Source organism: Hermetia illucens, chromosome 2 (assembly GCF_905115235.1).
Source record: "Hermetia illucens chromosome 2, iHerIll2.2.curated.20191125, whole genome shotgun sequence".
NCBI lineage: Eukaryota > Metazoa > Arthropoda > Insecta > Diptera > Stratiomyidae > Hermetia > Hermetia illucens.
In genome coordinates, this window is record NC_051850.1 from 57,478,466 (window position 1) to 57,497,237 (window position 18,772).

The following is an 18,772-nucleotide window of genomic DNA, read 5'->3' on the forward strand; positions in this document are numbered from 1 at the left end:
ACATTCAGTTTTTTTATCATGGTTCTACGTTACTCGCACAGGTGGGGACGAACAAGAGTTTGATAATGTTGTTCATTGTTGACACGGTATAGACTGCATTATAATTTTGTCCACAAGTGCGCTTCCTGATGAATTTGAAGAGTCAGGAGTAACCGTTGCCTAACCCTACTAAGAATTTCATCCTTTGAAGTTCTCTAAATTTATAGACTCTCTGCCATGTCTAATTTCCTGTATCTCCTGTATCACCAACCTATGTTATCATCATGTAGTTATTTACGACGATATGTTACATTACCTTTGATCTGAAGACCGGCGTACCCTTTTTTTCTGTCACCTTTGCTTCTTTCAGGTATTCTCCAAAACATGTCTCCACGTTCCTTTTGGTATGCCCGATGTATACTTGTATACTCATTTGCTCAATAAATTTCGTATATCCCGGAGTTGGTTATTGCTGCCGCTAAAAACAACGTCCAGACCATGTCCCCCCAGTTTTCGTCAGCTAGCTATTCTCCACCTGGGCTATTGTTCCGAAGTCAGCTGGTTAAGCGCTTGCCGTTGGAGCGTCCTTTTCCGTTTACTGATGAAGCTGCTGTGTATCCATTCAGTCTGGTGACCTCAAAAAAAAAACGCTTCGTCTCTTTCATCATTGCCTTCGAGGAAATGGAAAGAATTAGCGGTGGATCATGTGGTTGAAAGAGGTGACTTTGTGCTGATGAGCTTGGTACAAATGGTTGGGGAAAACTGGAGAATGGACCGTACAGAAGACTCAGGGCCGATCCTCTACCACAATTTGTTGCAAATCGTCAACCAGTTCCCGAAGAGGCGCCACTAAATCTAGCTGATTGCGGAATCATGGAAGCGGATCGAAGAACGTAAGAGATTGAAGGCTCTGTTGATCACTGCAAGTCATGGGGAGCGTAACGTGCTCGAGTTCCAGGGACCGGACCGGGACGTTCAACGCAGTGTGTATATCATGACAAAAGGGAATTTATTATTGTGCTGGCCAGGGAAGCAGAAGTTTCCGCAAATTTCAATGGTTTTAGAGCAGTATACCGCATCACGTAAGAACTTGCATATGGTTGCAAATTTTTCGATGATCCTGCAAAGAACGTTAACCTCCACGACGACAAGCAGCTGAAAAGGTGGAGGGAACATTTCTTCGCGGTTTTTAACCGTATCACATCCGGTGAAGTTTCGCCTTTTGTGGATGAAATGGCTACTATTGCTTTTAGCGGATAATAATAATAATAATAATAGTTGGCGCAACAATCCATATTGGATCAGGGCCTTGAAGTATGTTAGAGCACTTCATGCAAGACCGTAACCGTACACTACAGGATTACAGTACTCTGTAGAAGGCAATGTGGTCAGCATTGTGCTCGCCCGAGATTATTACCCTGATTTGACTCAAGTACTCATTCACAGCTAACTCGACTGGTATCCGACGTCAAATCACGATACAAATCCCACTACCACCAATAGGTTTGAACCACAACCTTCCGGACGACAACCTTGTGCTCTAATCACTCAGCTATCCGGATACATGCGGATGCAGACTGCTTTTCTGCTGCTTAAACGGAGTAAAATCACTGGGCTTCTGTCTGCCCGCTTCCCATGCTTTTTATTGATTCTGAGAAGGCTTTCGACAGCGTGAAAAAGGAATATATCGGGCGTGTTCTGCGCAGGAAGAACATTCCGGAGAAACTAATAGTTATTATCAGAGCGACATATGATGGCGCAAAACGTCACGTTCTGTACCGAGGTAAAATCTCAGAGGCATTTGACGGTCAAAGTGGAGTGTCTCAGGGTTGTATCTTGTCATTGATATTATTTCCTCTTGTTATAGATGCCGTTTTCCATGATGCTTTGTCCGAAGGACGTGGAGGAGTTCAATGGATAATAAAATCTTTCCTCAAACACCTCGACTACGCTGCTAACATGTGTTTGCTCTCTCACCGAGTCATGGATCTTGGTCTAATGGCCCTGAATTTGGAATGAGAGGCATGTGGAGCCGGCCTGAAGATAAACACCCATCAAAACTAAGGTTCTCAGCTGCGTGATCGCAATCTCCGTATCTGGATTAATAGGTAGTTCATGAAGGTGGTGATCAATTTAAGTATCTAGGAAGCGTGGTTTCCGCTGACGAAGGATAGAATTGAATACAATCGGATTAACAGCGCTGGATCCGTACAGTGTTCAGTGCCCATGTTCTTTCTGAGTTACTATATGGGAGTAGTACATGGAAAGTGACCACGTGATTACTCATAAGCTTCAAGCCTTCGTTAACACTTGTCTGCGACGCGTCATCGGAATACGCTGGTCTGATACGAGTTGTTCGGAAGGCGAAAGAGGAAAGAGGAGGAAGTCCTGGGGGTAGTCGTCTCAGCGGCAAATCTCCTATTTGGGTGAACCTGGCCACAAGCCAAATGTTAAAGATCTTCAAAAGAAGATCCTAGGTTAAAAAAGACAGCTGACCAAACTATGAGCTGCTGCTGTAGTAAATTGATCGGCTCAATTCGCAAAATGATGCGGATTTTTGAGCCATTTCAAGTATTCATGTATCTGAACAGTATTGGTCTGGTGGTTATTTGTTCCGATATTCCTATAATACATGTATACAGATATATTTATGCGAATCACCGATTAGAAGATATACCAGGAATTTAATTGAATGCGCTTTGAAATTTGTTTGGATATGCTCCAATAAAATTGCAGTTGACCATAGACGTAATAAAATGGCTAAATCTTGAAACTGCTGGTTACGAAATACCGGATAGCAGTGGTCGCGCTATGCTTTAGTCAGTTGTTCCTCAGGAAGTTCCTGTGTATCTATTTGGGTGTGGGTTGTTATCTATTATTATCCCAAAGATATCAAATTTCATTCAAAAATCTACAGAGGGGTATCGAGGAAAGAGAAGCATTTCTGTGGTATATCCTCGAACTCAATATCAGACAGGAGAGATTATCTAGGATGAAAGCGAACTTTTGCAAATTACCGGGATATCCTCTTTTGGATTGCGGTTAGTCAAAGCACTTTTCATGCGAAAGGCAAAATGCATTGAAAGTCAAATGTTTTATTTAATTAAAGTTTTAATTAAATTTTTACATTGAGAGGAAAACGTAACTACTGGTTCGGAACATCTCTGATACACACCTATTGAAAATTGCACAATTATAATATCAAAAAATACAGACTACAATATGTTAAGTAAACCATGTTGGGTGCTTTTACAATTTCGTAACAAAATTGTTTATCATTTACTATTGCATACATAGTTAACATCCCAGATTGCTTGATTGATATGTAATGTATTTACAGTGGAGTATGTTGAAGAGGATTCATCAACAATGCTGCGTAATCTTCCTAAATTATAATCGTTTGTACATTTCACTTCTTCGCTTGTTTTTGCCAGGTATCTTGTTATTTAAAATGACTTAACCGATCCCATATACATATTATCAGGTGAAAAGCAGAGTTTCACATTTGAAGGGTAAGCAATTATTTATAGCCCTAATTAAATGATAGCAAAAACCCACAATGATCCATCTATTTTCGCTATTGAAAACACTTTATCAGACATTTCTTCACATTCTCTGATATAATTCACTAGATTAGATTAAATTTTGCAGTGTTCGTTTGCCAGTTCTATGTACAGTGGAACCACGTTTTTAAAACAACTAATGTTTGTGTCTAAATTTCCAATAATAGTGTCCGGTTGTTGACGTCATTTTAACTCGAATGCATGTTTTGGGAAAGTTCAATAATAATATCAAATGCTTATTGTAGTAAATCTCTATGCACCGTATACTATTTTGTATCCACATTTGGCATCCATGAGTGCTTGCACCCACATTGGATCACCCAATCTTATGTATTCGAGCAAACTATGTTTGCTAGCCCCACTGAAAGTAGTTATATTTTCTCAGTCAGGAAACGTAAACAGATACATATGTTCATTAGCTTTTCCAACTTCAGAACACTCACTCTTACTTGCAGCTGTAATAAACAGAATATTGCATAATGTTAACTGCTTAGTTTTCATCTAATCGGAAAATAGTTTTCCGGGTATTCAAGTGGAATTCTAATTAATCTGATGAATTTCGTATGACAAGTGGTACTGGCCGGAAGATTAGACGAGAAGAGGCGCATATTTTTATGTTAATTATGTATTTACACATTGTCAGTCAAGACGTTTTGATCGCTCATACACTACAGGCACACCTTCATGGCTGATGCAGTGGACAACTCTGTATAAATGAGCTTTCAATTAGATGATGTGATCTCCATCATCCTTTACTAATTTCGTCGCAGACCAAGAATAATACATGATGAATAATCAATTGGTTCTTAGCTTATGGAGCTCATAGAGGACCACTCCACGTCGTCTGACCAGAATCATTGTCATTCAGTTTTAGCTGCTTCCGAAGTTTGAAAGACAGGGGCTGACATACATAATACAAACAGGTATGTGAGTGCCTGAAGACAAAGGGGTTCATTAACATGAAATCTGTCATTAGTTTTGGTTAGATTCGCATCTAATGGCATTCCATAAAGCAGAATCTTAGATATGAACTATCATATAATTTGTAGTCTGAGCTGAACAGCCCATATATGTTGTCCAATCACGTCTTAACTGGCTTCGTTTAACTTTTAAGCATTGTTTTCTTTTATGTAATCTATTCGCAACTGGATCCATGGTACTGCTGAAAAATGTAGTCGAATAACAAAATTACCATTTACTTCTATTGATCAGAATCCAAGCAGACGTGACCACCTTTTTGTCATTCCTTTATTCATTCATTGATCATTGAGCCATAAGTATCAACATTTTTTCTAGTCTTCGTTCAAGTCTCGTGGCTGATATTCAAGTGTGCAAATTATCGTTATATGGGACGCGCTAGTACATGGGTAATTGTCTGCTAGTGAATATGTATGTTAACTTTGATAAATGGAGCAAATGGTTTAAAACACTTCCTTATAAACCGTTGAATTACGTGAAATTGAGGTTTTTAAGTTGTAGAGCGAATTCTTCTTTCTAGGCGATGATATGACTTGTCGATTTTTTAAAGGTACATTGATTTTGATTTTGAAGTATCTTCCACAAATCAGAAATAATTTGATTACTTCAAGATTACAATAAAAATGTAGTAACTTTATCATTTAGTGGATTTCCCATCGTTAACTTTCTAAGTTATCACATTTTTAAGGTTTTGTGTAAAACAAAATCTTATTAAAATCAGTTTATTGTCTGTCTGTCTGTCTGTCACACGCATTTTTCTTGGAAACGGTTATAGTCACCGACACCAAATTTGGTGGAAAGGTGGTAACTTGAACGGTGGAAACTGAAATTAAGGGGGGGGGGGCTTCCCATACCTGCAAAAGGGGGGTGTAATTTTTTCCCTTCACATATAGTCATGTTAGGTAGGTATCGGTTAATACTTTCCGAAGCCTGTTTTAGTTTTGACATTTGTGTGAAAAATGGGGAGTGCGGGACGTCGAAAGTGATCTTATCTTTCACGGACCCATTCTCAGAAGCTACCCAACCGAAAACTCCAAAAAAAGTCAGGACGATGCCACTATATTGTAGCTAGGCTCTATACCGATATCTGTTCAAATAAAGTTAATAATAGTATATTACTATAATTGTTAGTAGTTGACTGCAAAACCCCGTAGGTTCATCCAAGAAACATGAAGTAGGCTATAATGTAGAGCATAATTCTACCAAGTTTGGTAGAAATCACACTATTATTAGCAAGGTTATAATAGGTCAAAATTGTCGCTTCTGTGTAAATTCAAGACATTGAATATCAATACCACGCGCTACCAAGCTAACATATGCATATATTAAGTGCTAGGTACTAATGGGATGTGCTCAAGGTATGAGACAGCGAATCAATGCCTGACGATTGGCAGCGAGGCATAATCTGTCTCATACATAAAAAGGGAGATATCACACAGTGCAGCAATTATAGAGGTATCACGTTGCTGAGTACCATCTATAAGATATTCTCCACTATCTTGCTAGGCCGGATAGCCCCATACGCCCAGAACATCATTGGCCCATACCAAAGAGGCTTCACTCCAGGCAAATCAGCAACAGATCAGATTTTCTCTCTGCGGCAGGCGATGGAAAAACTGTTGGAATATGGACAACAGTTGCACCATCTGTTCATCGACTTTAAAGCCGCCTATGATAGCATAGCCAGGGTAAAACTGTACACGGCCATGAGAGAATTCGGTATCCCGACGAAATTAATAAGACTGACTAGGCTGACCCTGACCAATGTGCGAGGCCAGATAAAAGCAGCAGGATCACTCTCAAGACCATTCGACATCAACAACGGTCTACGACATGGGGATGCGCTATCATGCGTCCTCTTTAACCTGGCCCTCGAGAAGGTGATCTGTGATGCTGAGGTGAATGCAAGAGGTACGATCCTCTTCAAGTCCACCCAACTACTGGCCTATGCTGACGATATCGACAACATGGGAAGAACCACCCGAGACGTTCAAACTGCCTTCATCCAGATCGAGCAGGCGGCGCGAGATCTTGGGCTGCACATCAATGAAGGCAAGACAAAATACATGGTGGCAACGTCAGCACCGAAGACGAATCAACCAACAACATCAAACCGCACTGGTCAAACACAAGCACGAACAAGAATAAGGATAGGGGAATACAACTTTGAGACCGTTGACAATTTCTCCTATCTAGGGTCGAAAATCACAACCGATAACAACTATGATGATGAAATCCGCGCACGGTTGTTGTCAGCCAACAGAGCCTACTTCAGCTTACAAAGACTGTTCCGCTCGAAACGTCTCACCATAGGGTCAAAGCTCTTACTGTACAAGACTATGATCTTACCAGTCCTCATGTATTCCTCGGAAACTTGGGTTCTTAGCAAGAAAAATTGCGAACTCTTGGCCGCGTTCGAGAGAAGAATCCTCCGAAGAATTTTTGGCTCAATAGGTTACGGTGGGCGGGTCACTTAATCCGTATGGATGAAGATGATCCCACCCGGAAAGTCTATAAGGGCAATATCTATGGTAGAAAAAGAAGACGAGGCAGACCCTGCCTAAGATGGAGCGATGGCGTGGGCCAGGACGCCAGACAGCTTTTAGGGATATCGAATTGGTGGACCTCGGCGCAAAACCGGGATGTCTGGAGTTCCTTATTAAGGCAGGCCTAGACCGGATACCGGTTGTTGCACCGTTGATGATGATGATGACTAATGGGATGGGATGCACATTCAAATGGCTTTATAAAAGAAATTCACAAAACTTCATACCTGAAGCGTACAGCATCCGGTTTTCCATCTTGTTCAAAATAGATTCAATACTGTTTGAGTTCTTCAAGCTTACCCGCATCCTTTTTAAGGTTTTATGGAAAACAAAACCTTACTTAGATCGATTCACTGTCTGTCTGTCCTTTGTCTCTCTTGTCTGTCAATCATACTCACTTTTTTTCAGAAACTGTTATATCCATTGACACGAAATTTGTTGAGAAGATTGTAACTGGGAACCCCCACACACTCAGTAAGTAACATTGTTTTATGTAGAGCTTAAAGGGGCTTCTCGTATAAGTATACGACGTCTAGCCCTCAAAATACTACATACTCTGATATTTTTTTCCGAAAACCGACCAGAAACTTCCCTTAAGTTCATTCTATTAAAATACAGGGTGTCCCATTCACAATGGTAGAAATTTTAATTGTGGATAGCATCACTCGTTTGAAGAAAATTATTCCATTAAATTGCCACGATATCGGTTGCCGTTACAGAGTTATAGTGTTTTTCGAACGTTTGACCTGCGCAGTAAAATCACAATGCTCTACTGCCCTAATAATTTAATCCCAGATTTGATACCACTTTCGGAAACTACATAAAATTTCGAATAAATGCATATTTTCCAATTGAAATGGTCACCGACAGTTCGAAGATGTAATCGAAGAAAATGTGGTCTTGATTGAAGCAATTGGTAGTTCTCATTATTATGGTAGTCCTAATAAATAAAAAGCGCCTGAAGATGTTTGATTTTTTCCACTTCAAGACCACGTCTTGACTCATTTGAAAATAATATTCGTAAATTTTCTATAATTAAGCCAATTGTCTGTTACTCCTAAAAATTTTCTGTATCTTTGGAGATCATATGTATACCTCCGGCGGAAAGTTCGAGAACGATTGAAAAAAGCACATTTTTTTGTATTGATTTTGAGGACATGTACCATTATATTTCAAAAAATTCTCGAAGATTTCTAAAAAATAAAAAATATCTGTTTAATTTATATACTTAACGTACACTTACTAGTGTAAAAATGTAGAAAGAAATAACGAAAAATCACAATGAGTCAAATAAGGGTTTTCCATTAAAGTGAACCCCCTTCGCTTTGATAATAGCCTGGCAAATCCTTTGCATTTTATTGACTAATTTTTGAAGTTTTTCATCAATTAGATTACCTCGAGATGCTTTGGACCAGTGAAACATCGGTTTTTCACTGGTTGGACACACCAGTCTTACTTAACAATCAAACTCCTTGAGAGGAAATTTCCACTATGATTCGACCATACTTTGTGTCGAAGCTGACGAGGGGACGCTTTGTCGGGCTTCTGTTTCAAAGCGAACGTGAGAGGCTTATGGTCCGTGAACACTGTGAACGGCCTGCCTTCTAGGGAGAAACAGAAGTATTTAATGGACAGGTATGCGGCGAGCAGTTCGCGATCGTAGGTGCTGTAGTTCCGTTGAGCGGGATTCAACTGCTTCGAGAAGAAGCTCAACGGCTGCCAAACTTGGTCCACCTTTTGGTGAAGGGCAGCACCTACTGCGATGTCAGAGGCATCAACAAAAACGGCTAGGGGTGCATCTTGATGAGGAAATGCCAAAAGTGTAGCATCAGCCAGTTGCTGTCTGGATTTATTGAACGCGCAGACAGCCTCTTCAGACCACACAATCTCTCGTGTGTCTTTTGTTTTGGGGCCAGACAAGTACGCGTTCAAAACGGACTGGTGATGGGCGGCCTTGGGCAGGAAACGACGGTAAAAGTTTAGCATGCCCAAGAACCTCCTCAACTCCCTCACTGTTTTTGGACGCGGGAAGCTTGTTATTGCTTGCACCTTGTCTGGGTCGGGCTGTATTCCTTCAGAGGAAATGGAGTGGCCGAGGAATCTCACCTGTTTTTGAAGGAATTTGCACTTCTCAACGTTTAAGACTAAACCGGCCTCAAGGAGACGTTGAAAAATGCACTCGAGATGGGCTAAGTGCTCAGACTCAGTAGAAGAAGCGACCAAAACATCTGACTCCAGATCAGAAGGTTGCGTGTTCATATCACGTCGGGGTCACCACTTTAACTAATCTTCACGAGGTGGAATCGAAACTTTACTGTTCTCACGATAAGCTCGCTCTTGTGAGATGCCCGGGGAATTTTCGTAATAGAAAAGTCGAGATCGGATTGAAAGAAATCAAAAGATTGGACTTGTAAAGATTTGACTTGATTTACTTTATTTAATTCTTACAATACTTTTTTTATTACTCGCGCTGAAGTGATCTGTCTCGCGGTTGGGAACAGAAGAGACCGACTTATTTCCATGCGGTCCTTACTGTCCCAACCAACGGCACTTTTTTACCGCTGGCTCTCCACTTCCCCGGTGCGTTCTGAAAACGCGTGAGTGGAGAGTTTCCACGTTCAGCGCCATCTACCCGTCCGCATCCGCAACATCCGAAATAAATTTCGAATGCTGCAGATCCTGCCGCGCCACATATGTGGCGGTGTCGGTCTCTTCTGTTCCCAACCGCGAGACAGATCACTTCAGCGCGAGTAATAAAAAAGTATTGTAAGAATTAAATAAAGTAAATCAAGTCAAATCTTTACAAGTCCAATCTTTTGATTTCTTTCAATCCGATCTCGACTTTTCTATTACGAAAATTCCCCGGGCATCTCACAAGAGCGAGCTTATCGTGAGAACAGTAAAGTTTCGATTCCGCCTCGTGAAGATTAGTTAAATTTTGTTGCAAATTTTTTTGGTTAACATATTGTTTACTTCTTCTCGAATTTCTAGCGCGGCTTTCAAGCAATTTAGTTTAGGTAGCAGCAGAATATATCTAACTGCAAATTCTGATGTTTTTTTCGGCGCCCACCACGTTTTCAATCAATACACGACTTTGTTTCACTGACTCCCTTCATAGTTATATGAACGCCACACTTTGAAACATCAATGATTTTGGCGATTGTCAAAAACGAATTGCCATTTCTGCTTACAATTTAGACTTGTGCATGTTTTTTTTATTTCATTGTTTTTTGCTACTTTTGGTGATCAGAGATACATTTTTCTTGAAAAAAACATCGATCAGATTTTCTATAAAAATCTTCCAGTAGCATTTGAATGCATTGACGTACATTTTTGAATTCTTGAATACGGTTCAAGAATGAAAGGTTTTGTTGATTTTTTATGTAAGAATATTTGGGTACACGATGGCTCCATTTATACATAGCTCGTAGTGTATACGTATAGGCAGAATCTACCCGATCGTCAATTCGATGTGTTACTAACATTTTATTTCTTAGGTAGTATTAATTTGACAGAAAAGAGGCAAATTTCATTCTTGACTTTGCTAATAATGGAAGGATCTCCACCAAACTTTCCAGTATGATGCCTCATACCAAAGACTATATTACTGCAATTTTACGGATATGCAGTGAATTTCCAAAATATAATTATATACTATATCACAGCGGAGGGTAAAAATACCCTACTATGTGCAGGGACTACCATATTTTTTTCACATTTTTCGGTTTGGTAGTTTCTGATAACCGTTCCTTTAAATAATTGATCGATTTCGGAGCGTCAAAATGAATATTTTGCACACTCAATAATAGAAAACTCCTAATATAACAGCTTTCAAATTTCCCCCAATGAACCTTTAAAGATCGAAAGGCTTTCTATGCATGGCTTGGTATGGTTGCATATTTCTTGAGAATTTTCGAATGAATGTAGTCTCTTTCAGCAATGAATTCGTGGATGCGAGAATTAATAAGAATTGTCAACTCTGTGGTGTGGTGCCTTTGCCTCGTGGAGGAGTGCGTATTTAGATTTGAAGCAAGTTTTGAGAGTTCAGTCAAGTTTCGCTATCTGCTAAAATTAATCAGTCTAGTTCAGTTCTATTTCCGGCCAACATTTTTTAAGAGTTTATTTGCAAGTATGGTGCAATTGGAAATTACTTAAGCGTTTTTAAATAAAATCTGAACGAATTTATTCGAGACTGCAGGGGCACTTTCACGGCTGTCTTCGACTTGACCAGCGGAAAAGGATTTTTTCTAGTTCAAGACCAATTTGAATTTTTTAATTTGAGAAAAATCGATAGGTTCATACGGTGTTCCGTCGTTTGTTTTTCATGTTCCGTGTCGGTCCAAGCGTCAGGTAAAAGAACACGTACAGTTTTGTAAAATTACACGTGAGGGACTGAAGTGTCCAAAACAACCTCCCATATCATCGTGCCTGGCTAGCACAGAGGCGTGTAAGTGCATGTCGACAGGTGACTTCAGTGGAACTCTAGTATTTGCAGGAGCACCTTCGTGGTCAATTTCGCCAATTTTTGAGATAGCTCACCCTCTAGGCTGCCTTCGACTTTTGATCATCAACAATTTGCCATTATAAAGAAAGAATAACCAACTTTGATGATATATGATAGATATGATATTAATAATAGCACATCATAATACTACATCATAAATTATAGCGGCCATCCAGTAAACCATCTGCTCTGGAATAGGTTTCCTAGTCAGCCAAAAAATTAAATCTGCTTTTATCGGCTTTGAAAGGCTATGCACTCTGCGTTTCCGGGGCAAATTTCGAAACATAATCCTGACAAAAAAGTTGGAGAAAGATACCTTCTACGAGGCAGTAGAGGGACTCGTATTCAGGCGATACGTTAGCTCCCGTAGGTTACATAAAAACATAAATGATAACGGACTGCAGATTATTCAGTTAACAGTATTGCATGAAGTGGTTGTTTGAAGTATCGGGTTTGGGTGGAAAGCGGTTGGGCCTCTCCAAACTTTCCACTTTCAACCAAATTGATCATGTGTTGATTGTACGCCGCCACTTCTCAGCCTTGATGAATATAAGAACATTTAGGGGGCTAATATAAACTCGGATCACTATCTCTTTGGCATCATCATCATCATCAACGGCGCAACAACCGGTATCCGGTCTAGGCCTGCCTTAATAAGGAACTCCAGACATCTTTGGCATAGTGCTCCGAATTCGAATTACAACACCGCCTACAATCGTTTCTGACAACCAGGTAAGAGTTAACACTGAAGCCATCCGCAACACAGTCCTCGGTAACACCTATAAGGAAGAAATGAATGCTGCGATAATCGCAACTAACAAATGTCAGGGAGATGAAGCATCAACAAATGGTTTTCACAACTACTTGAAGAGCCTTATCATTGGCACCGCCACAAATATATTTGGCCCTATTAAAAAAATCGGAACAATTGGTTCGATTATGATTATAAGCTAGCAAAGGAATGGAAGCCTTAGACACCTTGATGTATGCGACAGTGAATCAATCCCTGATGGCTGGCAACGAGGCCTTATCTACTCCATACATAAAAAGGTATATATCACGCAGTGCAGCTATTACACGTTGCCGAGTATCATCTATAAGGTTTCTCCGCTATCTTGCTAGGCCGGATAGCCCCATGTGCCCAGAACATCATCGGTCTGTACCAAAGAGGCTTCACGCCAGCCAAATCAGCAACAGATCAGATTTTCTCTCTGCGGCAAGCGATGGAAAAACTGTTGGAATATGGCTATCAGTTGCACCTCTTTTTCATCGACTTTAAAGCAGCCTATGATAGTATGGCCAGGGTAAAACTGTACATGACCATGAGAGATTTCGGTATCTCGACGAAATTAATAAGACTGACTAGGCTGACCCTGAAGAATGTGCGAGACCAGATAAAAGCAGCAGGAACACTCTCGAGAATTCAACATCAACAACGGTCTAAGGCAAGGGAAATACCTTGTCATGCATCTTCTTTAACCTGGCTCCTCTTCTATCTAGGGTCGAAAATCACAACCGATAACAATTATGATGGTGAAATCCCCGCACGGTTGTCAATGGCCAACGCATTGATTATCATGTTGATAAAATGACAGACAAAGCGCAACCTTAAGCATCATCCTTGTAGTCCAAACTGTCAGTGTCCACAAGAAAACCCTCCAAAAAAGATAGATGCAGTATTCCGAAATCCCGAAAAAATATTCACAACTTGTGTTAAAAATAAAATTGTATTGCCCTTGAGATGCAAGCTAACAGTATATAGAAGGCTATTGTCTAAAGTATTGGCACAAGAAGCTAGAACTGGTACGACTGTTATCAAAACGACAAAGGAATAAGCGACAATTGAATAACAAAAGACGCCATGCTGGGGAATTTGGGATCAACCGAATTACTCAGGAGGTATCTACCTCGGTAGGGTGATTTCTTGCCGCGAGGCACAATGTCAGAATTATTGTTAGCCCTGAACTCCCGATGAACAAATGCGGATTACAATAGCAAGGTAGAGTAAATCGCTCCTTTGTTTAACTGACAGTTTTTACGTAGATATCAGTCAAACTGTGGAGTTAAGTATTCCAACGTAAATGTCCGGATGCCACTCAATTTCTCCCCTCAATTCTTATTTTGATGTACCTTTGCCAAGTTTTTCTTCTTCTATTCATTTTATAGCAAAGTGCAACAATTATCTAATCCAGGTCAGCGTGTGAATGTTGTCAGTCATAACAAAACAATAAATAAACACAGCTTTGCCTCCGGTCATTAATATCGACATTTCACTATACCGTGGCTCATTGAATTGTGTTTTTATACAACCCGTCGGATGATTAGTAGTAGCATTCGTGGTTTCTTATTTTACTACTGATGAAACATTTAAGATAAATATTCATTTCCACCGACCTAAAAGTCCACAAGTGGATGAATGTCTGTTACATTGTACTTGAAATTATAGATAATTACTTTGCCTCCGTTCAAATAAACGGCAGCTTGTGTAACGAGATGACACCGGGAGCAATTATTGCTTAAGTTATGTATGCTAAACCTTAAATTCCGTACACATCTTATCACTGTCGGTCAACACTGTTTTGAGACACAAGTTTAATATTTGATCTACCACACTATTCGTTATTTGCTTTTAATGCGTGTGTTAGGTGATGAGTCAATGACTTTTACTTCCCGATACTTTCACAACAAAGTTTCCAATGAGGCCATCGGCTTTTGGATAAGAATTCTAGCAAATAATTAATTTGGCCTTACCTCAAAGGACATAGTGCCGCCAGTTCCATACTTATTGAAGAGATGTGCTAAGTATCGGTTATACTTTTTCGATGCAGTGCCCACAGATGATTCGGGTCCACAGGAGCTCAGCACCACTAATCCTAAAACTATCTTAATGAGCTGCATGATTGGTCCTTGCTAAGTACACTTTGTTTCACACAATCACCCACACGCGCTCCAATTGTACGAATTTCTTTGAATTTACAGAATCTGAACGCGCGATTTCGACTGCCTGAACAGTCGTTAATTGATTACGACTGCCAACTGATCCGTGGGTTGTCTGGCTTGGAGCTTTTTAAACCTATCGTTCTATTTAAAAATTTAATAAAAAATTGGCGAGATTTCGTTACACTCAACGTGCGCAATAACGCTGGAACAACATTGGCGTCGTGCAGGATAGATAAAACAAACGGCCGTTATCAAGATAAAGTAAGTAGCAGTAGGTATGCGCAAGCGCCCGTTACCTACAGAAACGCTACGCTAACTGGTATACCTCAGTGCGCTTGGATAACGCTCAGCACAAGCAGTCGCTATTGTAATTTCGTTCGATTAGAGCGGGAGAAGTTCACTGAATGCTTTACATAATGGATCTTGACGAGTTTATGGCAATTCCTCCATTAGCAATGTATACTCTGAATGAATGTTATCAACCGTTTGCTGTCCTACACTTGTTTAAAGAGTCGACTGTGTAGTTTTATTATCAACAATCTTTCGCCTCTGGTTTGAGCATCACTTGCATGAGATGAGATAAGATATGAGGCAGATGGATAAATCGCAGGGGATAAGTTCGCAAGTCGTTAAGATTGTGGTACCACTTCAATGTTCCAGTACATCCACCGATGAAAAACTTCCCCATCTAATTGTAATGCATACCTTGTCGGAGTAACTGGTCACTGTACATATATATTGCGCGGCAAATTTTCTTTTTGTTAGGAAAGTTCATTGCTTGCTTAGGTTGTATGAATAGTACTGCAACGTGCATCGGCTGCTAATGAGTGGGCAAGTGCAGATGGGCTTTGGACCACTTAAATTTAAGAATGAAGTAGAGGAGTTATTGTTTTTACAAATATGTATATATATTTCGAAAAAAAATCATCAATAACTTGCTAAAATATACAACAAAGTTGATACATGATTTATATTTTAGGTAGATCTTGAAAACGGGATTGTGAAGTAAGCATTCGAATATTGTACCGATTTCCAACCTGAACAGACAGATATGGGCGAACTACATAGAGAATTGACGAATGTCTCAATGGTTCACATTAAGTTAAGAAAAAGCTGGCCACATACAAACGATTGATTACGACAGAAAGTTTAGAGCTACACCAAAATGGAATCCCTCGAATGAGAAAGTTTGGGTAATTCCCGCAAACCTTCACAAAAGTAGCAAAAATAAGAACAAATTAGACAAGAGACACAACTAATAGCAGGAAACGGAATCGAGGCACCAAAAGGTCAGACACTACTAATGACAACAATATTTTTTTACCAATAGATTCGAACAACTAAACATCTACTTACAGGAGAAATACCACTTTCCATAAGACTAGCTAGATGCCTTTCCCTTCAAGAGCCAAAGTAGCATTAACATTTTTTCATCAAACACGGTTTAAAGTGTTTTACTTTATGTACTTGGAGCAAAAGGCTTGTCAAGTACTTAACATATGATCTAGCTTCAATTCTACATATTTTAAATGCAACTCATCTCAAATTTGGATAAGTTGTTTAAGCTCAAGAGAAATCACTCCAAATTATTTTAAAAGCAAGGTTAGTTGGAATGTACCGAGGTTAGTTAATCTTGATAAATATTTACTTCCTAAAAAATTGTCAGTTGATTTTCCTATAATCACCCAATGTGCGCGTATAATCTTTGCCTTATAAGCAATTTTTCATTGAAATTCCGGTGTCATTCAAAGATTTTTCTGGCATTATGTCACTGGTATTGTTTCTTTTTATCCACGATTCTTTGGCTTAGAAATTCAACTTGTTTTGCCCAATCTGCATATTGTTTTGCATGAATTTCTTTTTTTTTCCAATGTGGTCTTCAGCTTTTTTGCCAATTCGGTGACATTAGTTGAATATGTTATTGGCTGTTTTATGGTGTTTTCCGGTGCCGGTAATAAAAATTTTCACATGAGATATTGCCATTATTATGAGGTGATTGTAAATCGTTGGCATGGAATATGTCTACATGCCACGGCTACCGATTCTTCCATTTCTTCCGCAATGTCTGTAATTGCGCGCCATTTACGCCTTAGTTTGCATTGCTACTCCACATCCACAAATGTCCAAGTCTTTGAGCAAATGTAACTTATATATTCAAGGTATTTTGGCGAGAAAATGTTATTTTTCATTCAACGTTTTCCAATCTTCTAGACTTCAGTCTGTCCCCAATCACAAGAAGAAACTGCATTAATCGCAAAACACAAGAGTAAAGGGCTCAATTTTTCAAATATCGCAGAAATTTCAACTCAGTGCAAATTGAGCCTTCTTGCGCCTCTGAGAACTCGGACCATAGTGATCATTTTAGCGGAATACCACAGATTCTTTTATGTATTGCAGGAGTTTCTCTACTGAATGTGATGCTACCCAGTGTGGCTCGAGTAAATGGAAAATGTGATGTCTGTTGGATTCCGCTGCCTGGATTCCGCTTCTCACTACAGGATGGACACATATTATCTTAGAAAGTCTCTATTATCATCATCATCATCAACGGCGCAACAACCGGTATCCGGTCTAGGCCTGCCTTAATAAGGAACTTCAGACATCCCATGGTTGGTGGTTTTCTGTGCTGATGTTGCCACCATATACTTTGTCTTGCCTTCATTGATGTGCTGCTCAAGATCTCGCCCCGAATGCCGCCTGCTCGATCTAAATGAAGGCAGTTTGTACGTCTCGGGTGGTTCTTCCCATGATGTCGATATCGTCAGCATAGGTCAGTAGTTGGGTGGACTTAAAGAGGATCGTACCCCCCGCATTTACATCAGTATCACGGATCACTTTCTCGAGGGCCAAATTAAAGAGGACGCATGATAGGGCATCCCCTTGTTGTAGACCGTTGTTGATGTCGAATGGTCTTGAGAGTGATCCTGCTGCTTTTATCTGGCCTCGCACATTGGTCTGGGCCAGCATAATCAGTCTTATCAATTTTGTCGGGATACCGAATTCTTTCATGCCCGTGTACAGTTTTACCCTGGCTATGCTATCATAGGCGGCGTTAAAGTCGATGAATAGATGGTGCAACTGGTGTCCATATTCCAACAGTCAAAATTGCCGCAGAAAAAAAATCTGATCTGTTGATGATTTGCCTGGAATGAAGCTTCTTTGGTATGGGCCAATGATGTTGTGGGGGGGCTATGTGGCCTAGCAATTCGGCTGTAATTCCATCGGCTCCTGGCGACTTATGATTTTTTAGCCGATGAATTGCACGGACTGTTTCTCCTAAACTTGGTGGTGGCAGTATTTGTCCGTCGTCTTCAGTTGGCGGGACCTCTAACTCGACGATGTTCTGGTTGTTCAGCAGCTCATCAAAGTACTCAACCTATCGCTCCAATATGCCCATTCTGTCGGAAATCAGATTTTCCTCTTTGTCTCGACACGATGAACATCGAGGTGTGTAAGGTTTCATCCTGCTTATTTGTTGGTAAAACTTCCGTGCCTGGTGCGGTTACTCCCTGTATTTTTCGAGTTCACAGACTTGTTGATTCTGCCAGGCTTCCTTTTTCCGTCTGTGGAGTCGCTTCTCCCCTCGACGGAGTTTGTGATAAGTCTCTGCGCGTGCCCGCGTTCTTTGAGAATGCAACATTACTCGGTATGCGGCATTCTTCCGTTTCGTTGCTAGCTTACATTCATCCTCAAGCCAGCCGTTTCGACTCCTTTTGCGGCTGTGGCCAAGTATGGTTGTGGCCTTATCAATGATAACGTTCTTCAGGTAGTTGTGAAGATCATTTGTTGATGCTTCATCTCCAGGTCCTCTGTTGACTGCAGTTATTGCGGCATCCATTTCCCTCTTATAGGTGTCGCGGAGGGCTGCGTTGTGGATGGCTTCAGTGTTAACTCTCACCTGATTGTCAGAGGGGATTCTAGGTGGTGTTGTTATTCGAGCTTGGAGCACCATGCCAACGAGATAGTGATTCGATTCTATATTGGCCTCCCTATATGTTCTGACATTCATCAAGGCTGAGAGGTGGCGGCGTCCGATCAACACGTGGTCAATTTGGTTGAAAGTGGTCCCGTCTGTCCGTATGTTTGTGAATCGCTTTCCGCGCAAAACAGGTTAATCAACAACCATTTCGTGTGACGCTGCTTATTGAATAATCCGCAGTCCGTTATTATTTGTATTTTGGTGTAAGCTATGGGGAGCAACGTATCACCTAAAAACGGGTTCCTTCCAGACTTGGCTGTTAAGATTCCCAAGTATGATTTTG

The 18,772-nt window shown here is 40.4% G+C and overlaps 1 protein-coding gene and 1 long non-coding RNA gene across 2 annotated transcripts in view; one reads left to right on the plus strand and one right to left on the minus strand.

Moving 5' to 3' along the window:
* The window catches only part of LOC119648276 (zinc transporter ZIP10), a 51,876-nt gene extending 37,000 nt beyond the window's left edge, over positions 1-14,876 (minus strand). The window contains exon 1 of the mRNA XM_038049932.1: positions 14,322-14,876. Within this exon, the coding sequence (XP_037905860.1) occupies positions 14,322-14,468 (147 nt within the window). The 5' untranslated portion in view covers positions 14,469-14,876. The remainder of the gene's footprint in view (positions 1-14,321) is intronic.
* On the plus strand, positions 14,646-16,106 carry LOC119648278. Its single transcript, XR_005249037.1, has 3 exons — positions 14,646-14,771; positions 15,490-15,799; positions 15,869-16,106. It is a non-coding gene; the product is annotated as an uncharacterized LOC119648278 (long non-coding RNA).
* Positions 16,107-18,772: the final 2,666 nt, after the last annotated feature.